General features: G+C 45.4%; 1 protein-coding gene across 3 annotated transcripts in view; it reads right to left on the bottom strand.

Annotated features, from left to right (window-relative positions):
* Positions 1 to 19,446, bottom strand: part of myo7aa (myosin VIIAa) — a 232,413-nt gene that overhangs the window by 107,352 nt on the left and 105,615 nt on the right. For all 3 annotated transcript variants that reach the window (XM_048598018.1, XM_048598019.1, XM_048598020.1), the window contains 4 exons: positions 17,729 to 17,835; positions 12,277 to 12,414; positions 9,175 to 9,333; positions 3,621 to 3,713 (listed from right to left, as the gene is read on the bottom strand). In XM_048598018.1, the coding sequence (XP_048453975.1) occupies positions 3,621 to 3,713; positions 9,175 to 9,333; positions 12,277 to 12,414; positions 17,729 to 17,835 (497 nt within the window). The remainder of the gene's footprint in view (positions 1 to 3,620; positions 3,714 to 9,174; positions 9,334 to 12,276; positions 12,415 to 17,728; positions 17,836 to 19,446) is intronic.

Here is a 19,446-nt window from a genome sequence, read left to right as displayed (position 1 = left end):
TTCTGAAAAAGAGAAAAAAAAGAGAGAGAGAGAGAGAGAGAGAGATAGAGAGATAGAGAGAGAGAGAGAGAGAGAGAGAGAGAGAGAGAGAGAGAGAGAGAGAGAGATGTTTAAGAGTGGGAATTCCAGACCTAAATTCTAATTGAAACAGCCGAGGGCCAGACCATCGAGAGTACAGCAGTGAAACATTGGTGATTCACAAGGGGCCATATTTAGATTGATGTACTGTAGGGGAGGAAACTACCATCCTTACCTGGGTCAGGCCTATGTGAGACTCCAGGCACGCGCATCAAACAGAATTGACTCTTTACTATCTTCTGAAAAGTCCGAGCAAGCCACTCAGTTCAAAGGCAATTAGGGACAGATTAAGAAAATGCTGGCCCTGCTGCCTCATCCCACATGAAAATAAAAATGGTGAGTAATCTCAATGAGTAACAAGTTGCATGTCTTCTCATCTGTGTGGCCCACTCATTAGTGAATTCCGAGCTGAGGACCACTCCATAGAGCTCCCTTTATTCAAGGATAGTTTATTTACAGAAGGTGGCAGGCACTCTTAATTCAAAGCCCCTGTCCTCAGTCTGTCCCAGTATCTATCCTACGGGTAGAGTTGTACTGGAGGCAATTCAGAAGAGGTTCACAAGATTGACTCCAGTCTGTCTCAGCCAAGTCACATTGCCTCTCAAACCCAGAATGCCGTGTCCAGGAGCTTGCTGGAGACAGACTCCATAAAAGGCTCTCCAACCGGGCACCAGGCCATTATTTAAATAGAAATAATGTCAAGAGCCGTATGGAAAGGGCAGGGGGGAAATGACACGACGTTACGACAGTCACTCAGACCTGTGTACCCCGATAGGCTGAATGGCCGCCGCCTGTTTGTACATGCAACATGATCACTGTCGGTAACATTTGTTGCCCCTCCTTAACTGTCCTTGAATGGAGAGGCTTACTCATCCACTTCAGACAGCAACCCCATTGCTGAGAGTGTGGAGTCACATGTAGGCCAGGCCCAGTAAGGATGGCAGTTTCTTTCCCTGAAGGGCATCAGAGAACCAGATGGATTTTAAGAACAACTGATAACTTCATAATTACCGTCTGAGACGGGAGATATTAAATGGAATTTAAGTTCCATCAGCGGCTCATGGTTGGATCTGAACCCATGTCTCAAGCATTCACCTGGGTCTCTGGATGAATGGACCGGTGACATTACCATTGTGCTACTATCCCTCATCTTTGGGATTCTGAAATTCACTATTTTCATTCAAGTACAAGTAGATCGCACTTGTTTGCAAACAAATGGGAATTCCTCACTCTCCAGTTTCAGAATCTTGTTATACACATTTCGTCTCTTTAGTAAACTTCACCCGAGTACAATGTGGAAAATCCCCTTCAAATGAGAACAAAGTGAGAGATATGGAAGAGATAATCGGATGAAGTATCTTATTGATTAACAGCACTACCCTCTTCAGGGAGGGTAAAAGATCCCGTACTGCTACTTCAAAGAAGGGGAGTTTAACCCCGGTATCTTGGTCAATATCTATCCATCCTTCAGCATCACAAACAAACAGATTGCCTGGCTGTTTATCACATTGTGGTTCCAGGGAGCTTGCTGTGTGAAAATGGCTGCCGTGTTTCTTGTATTACAAGAACAAGAACAACAACAACAACAACAAGTCTTCAGAGAGTAGTTCATCAGCTGTAGTGCATGTTGGATCTCTGGTGGTCCACATGGAGATACAATGAAAAGCACTCATCTACCCCCTACCAGTCAGGTTAACATTCCAATGGAATCAGCCTATCACAAAGCTGACGAGCATCTCCCCTGGATCCAGGTAACTGGCCGCTAAAAGGCTCCAAAAAGGATGGTTGAACCAGCTGACAACTTTGCTGCTTAGGGTTTTTCCCAGAAACTTGTATCAGAGATTGGAGAAGGCTTTGGAAGCCAAGAACTAACTCTACCAGGTAGCCCTCACTGCAGCATAAGGCAGGGAGTAAGCCATTCAACACAATCATGCCTGATCATTCAACTCAGACCCCTGTTCCTGCTTTCTCCACAAAGCCTTTAATCCCTTTAGCCCCAAGAACTGACTCCTCCTTGAAAGTATTCAATGTTCTGTGGCAGAGAATTCCACAGACTCCCTGTGCCTGCTCCAGTTCCAATACCAAATGCCAGTCTCCTTTCTTTGCTCCATATCCCTGCACACCATTACCAGCCCAAAAACAAAGACCGAATGCCCTTCTTGAAAGCCTCAATTGAACCTGCCTCCACCACATTTCCAGGCAATGCATTCCAGACCCTAACTACTCAATGCATGAAAAAAAAAAAAAAAAGATTTTAAAAATGGAATAAAAGAGAAGGTCACCACGCTCTGGGTGAAGAAATTTCTCAAAGTCGGTCATACAGCATGGAAACAGACCCCTCGGTCCAACTTATCCATGTCAAGTGGACATCCCAATCTGACATAAGGTGTAGAGCTGGATGAACACAGCAGGCCAAGCAGCAGAGGAGCAGGAAGGCTGACGTTTCGGGCCTAGACCCTTCTTCAGAAATCAGAAATGCAGTTCCTAATATCTCATCCAAATCTGACAGTCCCATTTGCCAGCATTTGGCCCATATCCCTCTAAACCCTTTCTATTCATATACCCATCCAGATGCCTTTTAAATGTTGTAATTGTACCAGCCTCCACCGCTTCCTCTGGCAGCTCATTCCATACACGCACCACCCTCTGCGTGAAAAAATTACCCCTCCGGTCCCTTTTTAAATCTTTCTCCTCTCACCTTTAAACCCATGCCCTCTAGTTTTGGACTGCCCTACCCCAGGAAAAAGACCTTCTCTATTTAACTATTCCATAAACCTCTATAAAGGTCACCCCTCAGCCTCCGATGCTCCAGGGAAAATAGCCCCACCTATTCAGCATCTCCCTATAGCTCAAACCCTCCAACCCTGATAACATTGTTGCAAATCTTTTCTGTACCCTCTCATGTTTAACAACATCTTTCCTACGGCAGGGAGACCAGAATTGTATGCAGTATTCTAAAAGTGGCCTCAGCAATGTCCTGTACTGCCACAAGATGACATCCCAACTCCTGTACTAAACATTTGACCAAGGAAGGCAAGTGTGCCAAATGCCTTCATCACCCTGTCCACCTGCGACACCACTTTCAAGGAACTATATGCCTGCACCTCTGGGTTCCTTTGTCTGACAACTATCTTCAGGGCCCTAATGTTAACTGAGCAAGTCCTGCACTGGTTGACCTTACCAAAATACAACACCTCAAATTAAACTCCATCCGCCACTCCTTAGCCCATTGGCCCATTAGCCCATTAGCTCAAGGTCTTCATCTCAGTCTTGAATGACCTACCCAGTATCTTAGACCGATGCCTGGTTCTCTTCCTTTCTGCATTTACCTTGCCTAATCCTGTTAGACATTTATATGTTTCAGAGATTCCTCCCTACCCTCACCTCTCATTCTTGTAAACTCCACCGAATATAGTCCAAACCAATCCAGTCTCTCTTCATACTTCAGTCCTGCCATTCCACGAATCAGTCTGGTAAACTCGCACTCTCTCTGCTGTCGACAATAGAATATTTTTTCTTTTTTTAAAGAAAGAAATACACACCTTTAGGAAAATCTTTGTCTTTCCGATCTGCCAATCTCCGTCTTTTCCCAGAACTGCCTCTGCTATCCGTTGACACGTGCCACGCAGATCTCCCTGGCAACAGAGAAGGAGTTTTTTTTAAGAAAAGGTTTCACTCTAGAATGAAAAAAAGGTGTCCCGACTCCAGAACACACCCTCGACCTGGTGCCAATGGATGAGCAGCAACCCCACCTTGAGTCACACGGTTTCACCCCATTCCAGGCAGGACCACAATCTCAACAGAGTCTTCACTGTAGCAAGGAGTATATGAAACATCAGGGGCACTAACTTTTTGAAAACAATCATATTTTTGTCAAGGAAGTGAAGCAGACCAGCAGGAAGCACCTTCAAAGTGAGATCACCAAATATTAGAAGTAGGCCATTCAACCTAATCTGCCATTCAGTAGGATCATGGCTGATCTGATTATGGCCTCAATGGTGCCTCCTTGCCTAGTCACCCCTCTATCCACTCCCTCATCAAGTTAAGCTTTCCCTAACTCAGCCCAAACGTATTCACTCTTCAGCCTCCCCTGCTCTTGCTGGAAATAAAAATCTTCCAAGATTAAAAGAATCTCAGATGATATCCCTCCTCATCTCGATCTTAAATGGGAGAGATCTTCATTTTTAAACTGTGCTCTCAATTATGGATTGCAGACAGTTTGTGCTGCAGCGAGTATTATCCCTGCTTCACAGATGGATATCGATGTTCTTTACATGTAAGACTAAGACAGACACACACACACACACACACACAGTTAACACCCAGGTGCAGCAAGCAATGAAGAAGGGAAATGACATTTTTGGCCTTTATTGCTAGAGGCTTGGGGTTTAAGAACAGGGCAGTCTTGTTACAACTGTACACTGTATCGGTGAGACCACACCTGGTCTGCTGCACAGTTTTGGTCCCCATACTTAAAAGGAGGTAGTTCAAAAAAAAACAAACAAAAAACCATTCACTCAATTGATTCCTGGCATGCAGGGATTATCATATCAAGGGTGGCTAAAACAGTTAGGCCTTTATTCATTTGAATATTGGATAATGCAATGGACTAGACCAAACCCCTCTAAATACATCAAGGAGACAGACAGACCATAAATTTATCTTCAAGAGGCACTGTGTTCCCGATGTGATTCAATTGATCCACTACTAGGCTTTAAGCAAAACACTTTATTCTTACAGCATTAAACTATAAACAAAAAAGCTATCACAACTTTAACAATATTGAATTACTTAAAAATATTATTTAACTACTACTTATCGACTGTTCCAATGTAACAGCATTTCATAACTCTTGGCAAAGGCAACTTCAGCAAAACAGTGTTATTCTTATATAGAAGGACCTAGCAGCAGAGAAAAAACCCAAGCTGTTTGCTACAGCAGAGAGCTACATCTATCAGTTTCAAACTCCAACTTCAGCTGAAAGCAAACGGAAACCCTGGGTCTGAGAGAGCCAAACTCCACCCACTCATGCTTCTTTTTGTCAAAATTTAGAAAACAGAGGTCAAAGCTGCTTGCCCACTGCTTCTGAAGCAGGCATTCCAGCATCGCTGTGGCAACACCTCTCTGCAAGAGAAACAGCAGAGAACACATCTCTCTCTCAGGCACAGTACAGTCACAATAAGGAGTTATCTTACTGAAACACAGGAGATTCTGAGGGACTTGACAAGTGTAGAGGTTGAGAAAAAAAGTGTTTCACTCGTGGGGGGGGGGGGGGGGGCTCTCAAACCATGAGACTTGGTTACAAAATAAGAGCTCACTCATTTAAAACTAGGATGCGTAGGTATTTCTTCTCTGAGTGAATATCTGGAATTCTCCACCCCAGACAGCTGTGGAGGCTGGATCAAATGAACACATTAAGTATTATAACAGAATCCCTACTGTGCGGGGACGTGCCATTTGGCCATTGAGTAGGCACTGACTCTCCAAAGAACATCCCACCCAGACTCACCCCCTACCCTATCACTGCATTTTCCATGGCTAACGCCCTTAGCCTGCACATCCCTGGACACTATGGGCAATTTAGCATGGCCAATCCACCCTAACCTGCACATCTTTGGACTAGGAGGGGAAACCAGAACATCCAGAGGAAAACTCAGACACCTGGAGAATGTGCAAACCCCACACAGGCAGTTGTTACAGGGTGGAATCGAACCTGGGTCCCTGGCACTGAGGCACAGAGGAACTAACCACTGAGCCATCATGCCACCCTTCTTCATTTAAAGGAGTGCTGAATGGATTTTTGAAATATTGCTTTGAGAGCTAAGGAATAAGCATGAAAGAGAGGAGTTGAGGCCTTGGGTAGATCAGCCATGACTGTATAAAATAGTAGGGGCTAGATGGCCTACTCGTGCTCATATCTGAGCTTCCAATCCAGAATCTCCAGCCTAGTGATATTATCACTAGATTATTAATTCAGAGAAACTCCGCTAACATCCTGGGGACCCAGGTTCCAATCCCACCATGGCAAGTGGCGCAATTATTATTCAGGCTGATATTAAATCATAAAATTATGCAGTACAGAAGAGGCCCTTTGGCCTGTCTAGTTTGTACTGCCAAAGCTACACTTAAGTCTACACTAGACGATAGAGCCGTACAACATGGGAACGGGCCCTTTGGCCCACAATGTTGTGCTGAACATGACGCCAAATCAAACTAATCCCTTCTGCCTGCCCTCAGTCCATATCCCTCCATTCCTTGCATATTCACATACTTATCTAAAAGTCCTTTAAATGCCTTTATTGTATCTGCCTCCACCACCAGCCCTGGCAGTGTATTCCAGACTCAAGTTCCACTTTCCTCACTAGGTCTCCAGCCTCAAATATTATGACATATTCTCTGGAGTTGAGAGAAATGAGAGGTAGTGATCTCATTTGAGCACACAAAATTCCTACAGGTAGATGTAGGAAAGAGGTTTCCTGAACCAGGGTGGAGTGTGGGCTGGTTGCAGAGTCTCGGAATAAGGCACAGACCATTTAGTGAGAAAGGGATGAGGAGGAATTTCAAAGAAGTGAAAATCTTCAGAATTCTCTGCCCCAGAGGGCTGGGAGCTCACACATTGGATATGGGCAACATAGAGTTCGATAGATTTTTTTTTTTAAAAAACACAAGACATCAAGGGATATGGGATAGCAGATGATCAGCCAGTGATTTGTTCCTGTGGCAGGGCTGAACGACCTCCTCCTGCTCCTATTTTCTAGGTTCCTATGGAATCAGAAGGGTCACAAAACACGGAATAAAATGCTCTGTACCACCATGGATGAATAGCAGCATGCTGGCTGACTGTGGTGCTGCAGAGGTTGGGTTGGGTAAGGGGTGTTGGCAAAGTGTTGAGTTGACAAGTCATCACACACAGCCCCTTGTCCTCCATAAAGCTTGCCACACACAAGCTGCCCATCACCCAGGTGTCCAGTCAGGACAAATCAGAGCTCGTGCAGCAGGGAATATAGCCAAGGGCAACATTGGCCCCCAACGCCAATCCTTGCTCTTCCTTTGTTGATCAGCGATTCACACCTTACATCAAGAACCCTGTTATCACAAACTCTTGTTTCTTCCACCAAACATGCCTCCTGTGGCGCCTCCTCCTCGTTCACTTGCTCAACCCTCACCCTCCACTTCTCATCTCTCAGTTCGGACGAAAGATCATCAACTGAAACATCAACGTCATGTTTCCACACCCCCCCCGGCCCCGCTTCCCACACCTCCGCATCCAGAGCCGTGGAACACTTCCAGAATGTTCTGTTTTTATTTCAGAATCAGAAGATGATACACAGGGCCTCAAGTTGGGAGGAATGAGACCACACAGTGAAAGGTTATAGCTGGCCTGAAGGGCAGACATGTGTGGGATGAAGCAGGATACAGAAAAGATGACCCTTCTATAGGAAGGATATTATTAAATTGGAGGGGGTTCAGGAAAGATAGTTACTGGGACTGGAGGATTTGAGTTATAAAAAGGGGCTGGCACTCTTTTCACTAGAGCGTAGGAGGTTGAGGGATGATCTTATAGACATTTATAAGATCATGAGGGGAACAGATAAAGGTGAATAGCAAAAAGGTCTTTTCCCCAAAAGGTAGGGGAGTTCAAGAACAAAAACAGAAGTTACTGGAAAAGCTCAACATTTGTGAAGAAAAAAAAATATTAGAGTTAACGTTTCGGGTCTGCTGACCCTTCCTCAGAACCGGACCCAAAACGTTAACTGATTTTTCTCTTCACAGATGTTGAGCTTTTCCAGCAACTTCTGCTTTTGTTCCTGATTTACAGCATCTGTAGTGCTTTCAGTTTTTATTTAGGGGAGTTCAAAACCAGGGGAGCATATTTTTAAGGTGAGAGGAGGAAGAATTAAAAGAGGGACCTGAGGGGAAGCTTTTTCACAGAGGGTGGTTTGTATGTGGAATAAACTGCCAGGGGAAGTGGTAGATGCAGGTACAGTTACAGCATTTGAAAGATATTGGACAGGTACATGGATAGGAAAGGTTTAGGAGGATAATGGGCCAAGTGCAGGCAAATGGGACTAGTTTAGTTTGGGTAAACCTGGACAAGTTGGGCCAAAGGGTCTGTTTCTATACTGTATGACTCTAAACGCTCCAGTGTTTACCGCTAGCCAGGTTACAGATAGCCAGGATGACCTGCCTCACCAGCCTGTCCCAAACTCAGTGACCAGTAGGAATGGGAGCATCATCACATCGGAATCTCGGCTCTGAGAAATACTCTTATCACGTGGTTTGATGGCACTCAATGGGTCTAAGGCAGACTGGTTGGGGAGGAGACAAAGGCTTCGTCTTCAAAAGGACGACCAGTTATTACACATGAACACTGAATACTGCTGCACACTAATCATAGAGCTGATGTTTCTATCTTATCAGATCAGTTAAGGGCTGATTGATCTTCACTTGCTCATGTCTACGTGCTCTCAGGGCATCTTCCAGAGATTAGACAGCTCTGATAAAGCCTGCTGCTCCAGTTAGCTGGACAGTTTGTTTGTAATGCAGAGCGATGCCAACAGTCCAGGTTCAATTCCCCATCCCAGCCGACTTCACCACAAAGGCCCTGTGATCTCAACCTCACCCCTCACCAGAGGCATACTAACCCTCAGATTTAACTCCCCACCGGCCATCCATCACCCCTCTTAATGAGAGGGGGGAGCCTGTGGTATTCTTGGACAATGGTGACGTGCACTTCTCAATATTCTTCCAGAAAGTGCAAACTCCTCCCCCTCTGATATTTATACACAGTGATGTGCAGCTGTGACATCACTGCAAAGTCACTCCACGGTCCTACTCCCCTCGCACAACATTTAAGATAAATAAATAGACAGACAATACATGGCAATTCCAACATTGCCATGAAACGTATTCCTTGAACATATCTCCCCACTGCAGTAGCACTATGCCATGTGGACCACAACATTTCATGGAGGCAGCTCAGGGGGCAATTAAGGGAATGGGCAATAAACGTTGGACCTTGCCAGTGATCCCAAGAATCAAAATGTGAATGCAAACTTCAGTGAAAGGACACTGGTAAGCAAAGAAGAGGTTTACCTGTTTGTAAGCGGGTTTCACTCCAGGCATCAATACCCGATAGCGATCGACAAACTCCACAAAGGTGTAGCGAATGGGATAACCAGCCCGTCGGATCCGAATGGTCTCCATCATTCCCGAGTACCTCAGCTGGCGGACACACAGTTCCCGGTCAAATAACTGTCAGAGAACAAAAAAGGGAGAAACCAGCAGTGAACATGGGCAATGACGGGGAAAGCAGACAATGCAGTACAGATTAGGAAGACTCCCAGGTTGGACTCTTCTTCCCTATCATCAGCTATTTGAGACCAGGACATCACTCAGATTGCAGGTAGGGAATGGGGTGGAATGTACCCACAATCCCTCTGAACGAATGCTGAACCTATGACTCCTAGAGGGAAGGTTACATTTGGGAATGTCAGGTGACCCGATTGCAAACGTTCGAAAGGTCAAGAAACCTCACTCAGTGGGGAGGGGGTAGCGTAATGGTTATATGATTGGGCCAAATAATGCAGAAGCCCAGGTTCATGCTTTGGCAACACCGGTTCAGACCTCAACACAGGAGCTACAGAAATTTAATTGTTCAATCTGGAATTGAAAGTTAGTCTCAGTGATGGTGACCATGAAACCATCATTTGTCAGGGGAAAAAAAATCCCATCTGGCTCTCATGTCCCTAAGGGAAGGAAATCTGCCCTCCTTATTTGGTCTGGTATACATGTGACTCCAGATCCACAGCAACGTGAACCATAGAATCCCTATCGCGTGGGAGCAAACTATTTAGCCCATTGAATCCACACCGCGCCTCTGAAGAGCATCCCACTGAGACCCACCCCATCCAATAATCCCACATTTCCCATGGCCAATCCACCAAACCTGCATATCTTTGGACTGAGGGGGGAAACCAGAGCACCTGGAGGAATCCCAGACATAGGGAGAACGTGTCTATGTGGAGTTTGCAGTCACCCAAGGTTAGAATTGAAGCTGGGATCCTGGCACTGTCAGGCAACAGTGCTAACCGCTGAGCCACTATGTCACCCATTCTACAACACTCTGGCTTGCTAGGTCATTTCAATCCGTTCAAGGCAATCGAGGATAGGCAACAAATACTTTCCTTCCCAGCAACACCCAGATCCCACAAAATAGAGGCAAAGCTGCCCAAAATTCACTTAGGATAGCAACATCATTTGCCATGGAAACCTACATCGCATGCAGTCACCTGTAAGAGATGTGAAGATAGCTAGCTTGTTTATGGGGTGCACTTCCTGACCTCAATGTCCAACTTTACAGCCAAGTTATGACTTGGTCTCACCAACTGGATCTTTCATTCACAACCTTAAATCTGTGCTCCCACCCCAGACCAATGCCCCTGCTAGTGAAAACACTCTCGCCTCCACCGATCTCATTAAAACCCCTCGACCTAACGAGCCCATTCTGGGACAACATGGAAAATGCTAATAAACAAAAACAATAATATGCCAGGTCTGTCAAGGAAAGATTGGCAACAGATCAGCACATCCTCTAACAACCAAGGGCCAGTTGAGCATCTCTCATTGGGAACTGAGCAACACTGGAGAGGGGAGGTAAGATTGAGGAACACTCCCAGTGAAACTCTCAGATGAAAGGCAAGGCCAAAACTAAACCAGCTGGGTCTGGTTGACAGGAGAGATTTCAATAAACTGCCTGAAGAATACGGGTTTCCATGATGACCATTCCCAGAACTAGTGAATTAACTAGATTAACTTGGGGAAAGTTAACTAACCTCACTTCAAAACAAAAAGGATGTGGTCTTAACCTCTTGATCTGAATGGGAGGTCAAAGTGGAGGCTATGAGACCAATGCCCTACATCCCTCCCTCTCCTATAGGCTCAGTTAGCTGGACAGCTGGTGTGCAATGCAGAATGACGCCAGCAGCATGGAATTCGAGCCCAAGCCCAATTGAAGTCACCATGAACGACTCAACTTCTCCCCTCACCTCAGGCATGGTGTCCCTCGGGTTAAATCATCACTAGTTGTCTTGCCAGCCTGTAGACAACGTTGGCCTGCAGATCAAATGCTGCACCTCCCTATGGTCAGTCTAACACCCCAGGCTGATTTTCCCCTTCCCATCCACGGATGTGCCCCAAGCGGGATCAGAAATTATGGAAACATGGCCCATGCCATCAAGAAATCATCTCACTAAAACACCCACCTGCACACCCTGAGCTTACTGACCCAAGGACTGTGGGTCTCACGAACAGATCCATTAATCGCTCCTCCTTGCCTCCTGCACTCTTCACCTCCCCCCCTCTCCATTCCAGAATCCCCTTACAGCAGACAGAGATGATCTAGGAAATTTGCTTTCAGCGTGCTAGTTAGACAGGGTATACCCTCAGTTTAAACTCACTACCAGCTGACTCTCCGTGATGACAGCACAGCCCCATGGCCCTCTGGGAGTAGGGCAACTTTATCTTTATGATGGCATGAGATACCTCCACAGCCATTACAGCTCGGGGGGTGGAGAGATTTGAAACTTGGGACCCTCTGGCACAAATAGACAGACACTAACATTGTGCCACAAGTCCCTACAATAAAACGACAGAAATCAAACTGCTCACACACAAGCTGCACCTAGAGCGGGCGGGTTTCAAACCCAGGGCTTCCGACAAGATCACCTCACCAAGCTGGACGATTCTTCCAGTTTTATTATGACTACACCAGCCCCCAAGTTGGATATTATAAAGACACAATGCATTACATCTAGAATAGCAATTGTCGTCGTGAATTTTTACAAAAATTAAGTGAAAAGTTGGAAACCCCTCAATGTTAGGATCCCTTTTAACAACACACTGCTCCGTGAATGGTTAACTGAAGAAGGGTGCTGACCTGAAACATCAACTTTCCTGCTCCTCCGATGCTCCCTGGTCCGCTGTGTTCGTCCAGCTCCACACAACGTTGTCTCTAACACCAGCATCTGCAGTTCTTGCTATCTCTAACAATTTGTAAACATTTCTTTCCCCTCTCAAGCTCCTGTGCTGACAGCTGACTCCTTCCTTTGCTGGGCAGTGATTTAGCCTGTTATTTTGCTCAGATTGAGCCTGGCCTGGCCTGGCCTGACCTGACCCGACCCGACCGGCCATGCTTACCATCGACTTCTTGTACTCGTTGGGTTTGATGCAGCGGACGAAGAAAGGCTGGCAGACGCTGAGAGTTTTCATCAGCAGTTCCAGTGAACGTTTAAACTGGCTGCTGAGGGTTGGTGAGCGCTTCCTTGTCTCCGCTCCCTGGGAACAAACATAACAATGGAAATTAAAACACAGGAAGCAATGAACAGCCAAAGACACTTTCTTTTGGAGCAGTAGTGCTGCAGCCATTCGAGGGTCATCTCCATTAACCCCTGCTTGATCGTTAAAAATCTTCACTTCAAATTCTCTCGTCAAAAAGGAGGAAATAGCTTTCTGATGCAGTGAAAACAAGGACAGAATGCTTTATTTTGCAACAACTTGCATTTATATATCACCTTCAAATGGCATTAAATGCCTCTGGCTTACCTAACTAAAGAAAAGTGACAACAATAACCGTTAGAAAGAGGCCATTCACCCCATCGGGTCAGCACCAGCTGAATAACCTGGCCATCCATTCTGTCCCTTTCAAAGTGCCTGATCCATATCCTCACAGGTTCTGATGTTCCAAGGACCAACCCAGGTTTTTTCCTTTTCAACGCATTGAGGGTTTTTGCCTCAACCCCAAAACTGACCTGAGAATTCCAGACACTCATCCTCCGGTGAAGACATATTTTTCCCCTCCCTCTAATTCATCTACCAATCACCTTAAAATTTGTGCCACTTGGTAACTGACCTCTCTGCTAGGGGGAAGAGCAGTCCTCATTGACCACTCCATCCAAGCCCCTTGTTATCGTGTACCCCTCAGCCTCCTCCATTCTAAGGAGAGCAACCTTGCCCTATCCAATTGCTCCTTCAATTTTCAAGCCCTGGCGACATTCTTGTAACCTCCTCCGTACTCCCCCTCTCGTGAGCAAATTATATCCTTCCTGTAATGTGGTGACCAGAACACCAACTGTGGCTTACTATCTTCTATAGGTACAGCATTACACTCCAGCTCTTGTACACTAACTCAGCCAATGAAAGCATCCCATCCACCTTCGTTACCACCTTATCTACCTGCCCTGCCACCTTCACAGACCTGGGGACTTGGAATGCAAGATCTCACTTCCACTTCTCCCAATCCCCTCCCATTGGTGATGTATCCTCCTGTCTTTGCTTGCCCGCCCTATAAAGGGAACAGGATATAAAAGGAGATATTGGGGCACATGACCAAATATGTTTGGTCAAGGAGGTAGACTTTAGGGAATGTACCCTCTAAACAGGAGAGAGGCGCTATACAGGAAGAGAATTCCAGAACCTGATGTCTGGAAAGCTGAAGACAGGCTACAAAAGATGCAATGTAAACCAAACATATGCACGGAGCCAGCATTGGAGAAATGAGATCAGAGGATGGTGGTGTTTGAGGAGGTTACATAGTTCAGGAGGAGTGTGGTAAGAGGGGTTTAAACACGAGTGGCCATTTTGAAATGGAGCCATTTCTCAATGCAGCATTGTGAAGGAGCTCATCCGGGGTTATTTAACTTGAATAATGGTCTTCCTACACATTCTTCTCTCCTGTAGAGTTCACTGGCCTGAGCTATTGGACCAGGGTCACATTTTCAGACTTGGAGACCGCAAATCCGTGTGGATTCAGGCTGGATTCTCCACGACGTGGCTGTCTCTGCCCCTCAGAGGGGCCGTGAACTTTCTCAAATTCAACTCCAAAATGAAAAGGAGGCCTCACACATTTCCCACACCCCCACCCCAATGGTCATCATTCTGTCCAGCTTGTAGGGAAATTTTTTTTTTTTTTAAAATTTAAAAAAAAAGTGTTCTCTCCCCTCATTTTAGTTCTATCTATAAAAATATTGGGAGGTTTGAGGGATGGGGTGACAGGAACTGAGATGTTATAAAGAAAAAGAGGAACAGGAGGCAGCCATTCAGCCCCTCAAGCACGCTTTGCCGCTCAATGGGGTCATGGCTGATCCAACATTCCTCACATCCATTTTCCTGTAACTCTCGATTTCCTGACTAATCAAGCCTTAAAATGTGACACATACTGCATCTGGCAGGGGCAGATTGAAGCAACAGATTAGAAACAAACATCTGGAATACTGGGAGCAATGCCCACAACTTCTCAACCACATGTTTTAACAGATAAAAGATTCTACACAGTGCATTCCATGTCTCTGCAACAGGTCCCTGACATTTTCTACAGGAAGCAGGAAAGACAAACACTCCATTCCCCACCCCCATCAACTCCCGCTGAGCTCCCTGTGCTCATTTTCTCCACAGATCAACCCATAGGTCACGTATTACACAACTGAATTAACAAAGCTGGGTATAATTCTAGCAAATTTGCTCCAAGGACATACGGCTCGTATCAGTGTCTGACTGAGGACTGAGTGAAAAGGCTCCAATTGACAATGTTTCCATATCAGAGAGAGGGAGCAGACTGTCTGGGGTAGATGTGGGGAGGAGGCAGGGAGCATTAATTTCTCAATGCATATCGATCAGACGATCAACCAGCTGGTGGATCCCTTTTTTTAAAAAAAGGGCGCAAGTATGGGGTCAGTGCAAGAGGCAACCTCCTTGTGGCAGAACGAGGGGTGGGAGAGGCAGAGAGAGAAAAACAAAAACATCAGATTGCTTTTCCATGCAACCTGCCTCTGACAGGAAATAGCTACTTGTCAACCCAATGGGCAGAGCTGTGTTTTCAATTTGATCATGGGATGTGGGCATTGGCTTATTGCCTATCTCCAATTACACTCCAGGTGGGACTGCTGTCTACGTGGCATTGAGACAACCCAAAGTACCATTCATGAGGGAGTTCCACAATTGTGACCCAGTGACAGTGAAGGAATGGTAATGTATTTCCAGGTCAGCAGTGAGCAGCTTGCATGGGAACTTTTGGGGGTGGTGTTCCCATGTATCTGCTGCTGTTGGCCTTCTAGATGGGAGTGGTCATGATGCGCAGGTGCCAGTGTTGGACTGGGGTGGACAAGGTCAAAAATCACATGACACCAGGTTACAGTCCAACAGGTTTATTTGGAAACACTAGCTTTCAGAGCTCTGCTCCTTCCTCAGGTGTAGCGTGGTGATGGGTTTGGAAGATGCTAACGAGTCTTGAATTGCTTTAATGCATCTTGCAGATGACACTTATGCAGAATGGCAATAGTCTCGGAAGAAGTGAAGAGGGTGAATTGAAGGTAGTAGGTGCAGCGCTGCTGTGACCTGGAAGGTGTCAAGCTTGTGTTGTTGGGGCTGCATCCATCCAGGCAGGGAGTATTCCATCACACTCCTGACTCGTGCCTTGTGGATGGTGGACAGGCTTTGGTGAAGTCAGGTGGAGAGTTACTCACTGTAGTATTCCCAGCATCTGACCTGATCTTGTAGGTACTGTGTTTTTGTGTTGCTGGTTAATAGTAATCCCCAGGATGTAGCTAGTCAGTGATTCAGTCAATGTCAAGTGGAGATGGTTGGATTCCCTCTTGTTTACAATGGCTATTGCTTGGCACACAAGTGACATTCTCATCACATATCACCTTAGTCAGGATATTGTCTAAATGCGGCAAGAGCTGAGCACAGTGTCACATCAGAGGTGCTGAACATTGGCAATTACAGTCAACATCCCCACTTCTGACCACGTGATTGAAGGAAGCTCATTGATGAAGCAGCTGAAGTCTAGTTGGGCCGAGGGCACTACCCTGAGGATCTCCTGCAGAGATGTCCTGGAGCCGAGATGACGGACCTCCAACAACCACTACCATCTTCCTATGTGTCAGGAATGGCTCCAACCGCCAGAGAGTTTGCCCCCTAATACCCATTGATTCCAGTTTTGCTAGGCCTCCTTGATGCCACAATCTTAAATGCAGCCTTGATATCAAGGGCTGATACTCTCACCACACCTCGAATTCAGCTCTTTTGTCCATGTTTGAACCAAGGCTGTAATGAGGTCAGGAGCTGAGTGGCCCTGGCAGAACCCAAACTGGGCATCGCTGAGCAGGTGCTGCTTGATAGCACTGTTACTGACATCTTCCATCACTTTACTGATGATTGAGAGGAGACTGATGGAGCTGTAATTGACCAAGTTGATTTGCCCTGCTTTTTGTAGCCAGGGCATAACTGGGCAGTTTTTTGCATGGTCTGCCAGGTGTTGTGGCATACTGACACTGTTTAGCTTGGTGTGCAGCAAGTTCTGGAGCACAAGTCTTCAGTACTATTGCCGGAATGTTGCTAGGGCCCATAGCCTTTGCAGTCTCTGGTACCTCCAACCATTCCCTATCAAATGGGGTGATTAGAGTTGGACAAATGGACAGGGCCAAGGCACATCATCCACTCGGCACTTCTGGCTGAAGATTGCTGCGAATGCTTCAGCCTTATCTTTTGCACCGATGTGCTGGGCTCTTCCATCGAGGACGGGGATATTGTAGAGCCTTCTCCTCCAGTGAGTTAAATCATCCACCACCATTCTCTACTAGATGCAACATTTGGACCGCAAAGTTTGGAACTTCAGTTGGTTTTTGTCCTTCATTTGCTATGCATGCTGTTTGGTATGCAATTTCTCCTGTTTCACAGCTTCACCAGGTTGACCCCTCATTTTTAGCTATGCCTAATGCTGCTCCTGGTATGCACGCCTACAATCTCCATTGTACCAGGGCTGATCCCCTGGACTTGATGGGAATGGAGGAGTGGGAGATATGCTGGACCACAAGATTGCAGATTATAGCAGAATTGTATTCAACAGTTGGCCCACAGCACCTCATGGATGCCCAATCTCAAGCTGCTAGGTCTGATGATTGACGTATGTCCCATTTAGCATGGTGATAATACCACACAACACAATGTTGGACAGTCTCAACGTGAAGGCTGGACACCATCTTCAAGGACTGCAGGGGTACTCACTCTTACTGATGCAGTCACACATATAATCACTGTTTCTCACTGTCTCCAGGTACAAAACCTCAAATTCCCTTCCCAGTGGCATTTTGGGTCAACCTGCAGCACATGGATGGCAGCGGTTCAAGGAGGCAGCTCACCACCCCCTTCTCAAGGGCAACTAGGGGCAGGTAATAAATACTGGTCCAGTCGGTGACACACACATCCCATGTATGAATTTTTTTAAAAATACGGCAATCTTGCCTAGTGACTCTCAGCAACCTGGTCCCCTTTGACTCCCCACTGAATTGGCTTGAGCAAGCCACTCGGAATTGCACAAAAACCACTACCAACAATAGGCAGCCAACATAGACTAATCCATACCATCTTTCCCAGCGCCATTAGGAACAGGCAATAAACACCAACATTCCCACCTTCAGCTCATAGCTGAAGAATGAATTAAAAAATAGGATAATGGGTTGGCACATGCTCTATCCTCTAACATCATTGAACTGATCAAGTATTATCTTCCCTCAAGGTTACTGGTTGAACGGAGTTAAAAATATTGCAGAACAAGATAAATAACAATTAAATGCATCAAGAAAGTGGTATTTACCATGGCTACATCAGCCTGGAAGATCTGTTTGATGAACTTATTCTTGGAGGAGTGGACCAATTGAATGATGTCTCCATGAAGCGTGTCCCGATTTTTCTCCAAAAATCCTGACAAAAAACAAACACACAGGATCTGACGGAAAACGAGGTGACAGGACCATTGCAACAATGCTGGTGGGTCGAGTTTAATGCAGCTGATCATATGCTGCACTCCAATCAAGCAAAGAGCTACGGGTGGAGATCTGAACAAAAACATAGAAAATTGCTGGAGAAACTCAGCAGGCTTGGCAGCATCTGTGGAGAGTTAGCTCTTCCAGTCAGTGTAAAGGCAAAAAAAAAAAAAAAAAAGTTTTATTTAGAGAGGCATCATGTGTTGGCAGAGTCTTGGTGGGCCAAAGGGCCTGTGCCTACACTGTTCCTTATTCTTCTTGTCCACGTGACTGTAGTGTTCTGATGAAGAGGCCTCAATGTTAACTGTTCTCTCCACAGTTGCTGCTGGACCTGCTGAGCAATTTCTGTTGTGTTGGTCATGTTCTACTTTTGAGATGAGTCAGTTATTTAAGGGGAAAGCCAGTGTTGGATTAGAACCTGACTCCTGGACCTCTTCCATCAGAAGGCTCCAAATGCATATCTTTAAAACATGCAAAGGCAAACATGCAATAGCACGATGACTGAAGAACGAGCTTATCAAATCTGATCAAAAATTGCTCAGTTCATTCTGGTCATCAGTTATGGCATGATCACATTACTATTGTTATAAGCCCAGATGACAGTAATATTGGACAAGTCAGATCCCAGAGGGAAAGACACCATAACTTTTATTTTTACTTTTCATTTACAGCAGTCACTGAACGTATTCAGAAGAGGCTGCTAGTGTACTTTTAACAAAAGAACACAAGGCAATTATTACATGCAAAAGAGAAAACCAGGATTAATACAAATATCAGAAAGATAGATTCAGCTCTATTATTCTCCATGACAACCCTATAGACACTCAAGTATAAGATCTGTCACCCGATTCCATGCTAAAGCTGCCTATCCAATAAGCATAGCTATAACTGGTTCCCTTTACAGCAATATTATATCCATTCACATTTATTCCCCCCCACCAATTAGTGTTTCTTCTGGAGACCCTGAAACAAGCTGCTAACTCAGCTCACTTACTACATACTTGACATATGCTTCCTTTAAACTTAGGTCTTCAATAGCCTTGTAGGACTGTCTTCCTTTCTGGATACCTCAGCAACCTTCCTGAATTCTGAACCACTCATCTCATTCCAGACTGCTTGTAGACTGATGTTACTGAAAACACCTCTTCTATCAGGGATCTCATCTCTTTGAACAAGCATGCAAACTCCCCTGACTTTATTTTAGTAGAATTTTGTGCCCAATGAACAGCTGTTTATTTTCTCTATGTAATGCTTTCCTGATGCACAGAGCTATTCACCTCAAGTGTTTAAAGACCTCATTTAAATATATATGTAAACAAAACAAAACTGCAGATACGCCATTACTATTCTCTAATGAAACTGGCTTCCGTTTTCTAATGCAAAATTAAGATAGAATTTCAACTTAAAGCTATATATTATTTTTCCATTTTAAATTCCAAGTTCCAAAGCAATAATATTGTAAATCTTCATCACACTGTTGTTCCACATCCAAGAAAACTGACGTTTGAAAATCCTAGACCTTATAATACATGAAAGCCTAGATATGCAG

Source organism: Rhincodon typus, chromosome 6, assembly GCF_021869965.1.
Source record: "Rhincodon typus isolate 14 chromosome 6, sRhiTyp1.1, whole genome shotgun sequence".
Taxonomy (NCBI): Eukaryota; Metazoa; Chordata; class Chondrichthyes; order Orectolobiformes; family Rhincodontidae; genus Rhincodon; species Rhincodon typus.
The sequence above is the reverse complement of the archived record's forward strand: the minus strand, read 5'-3'. Positions and strand labels throughout refer to the sequence as shown.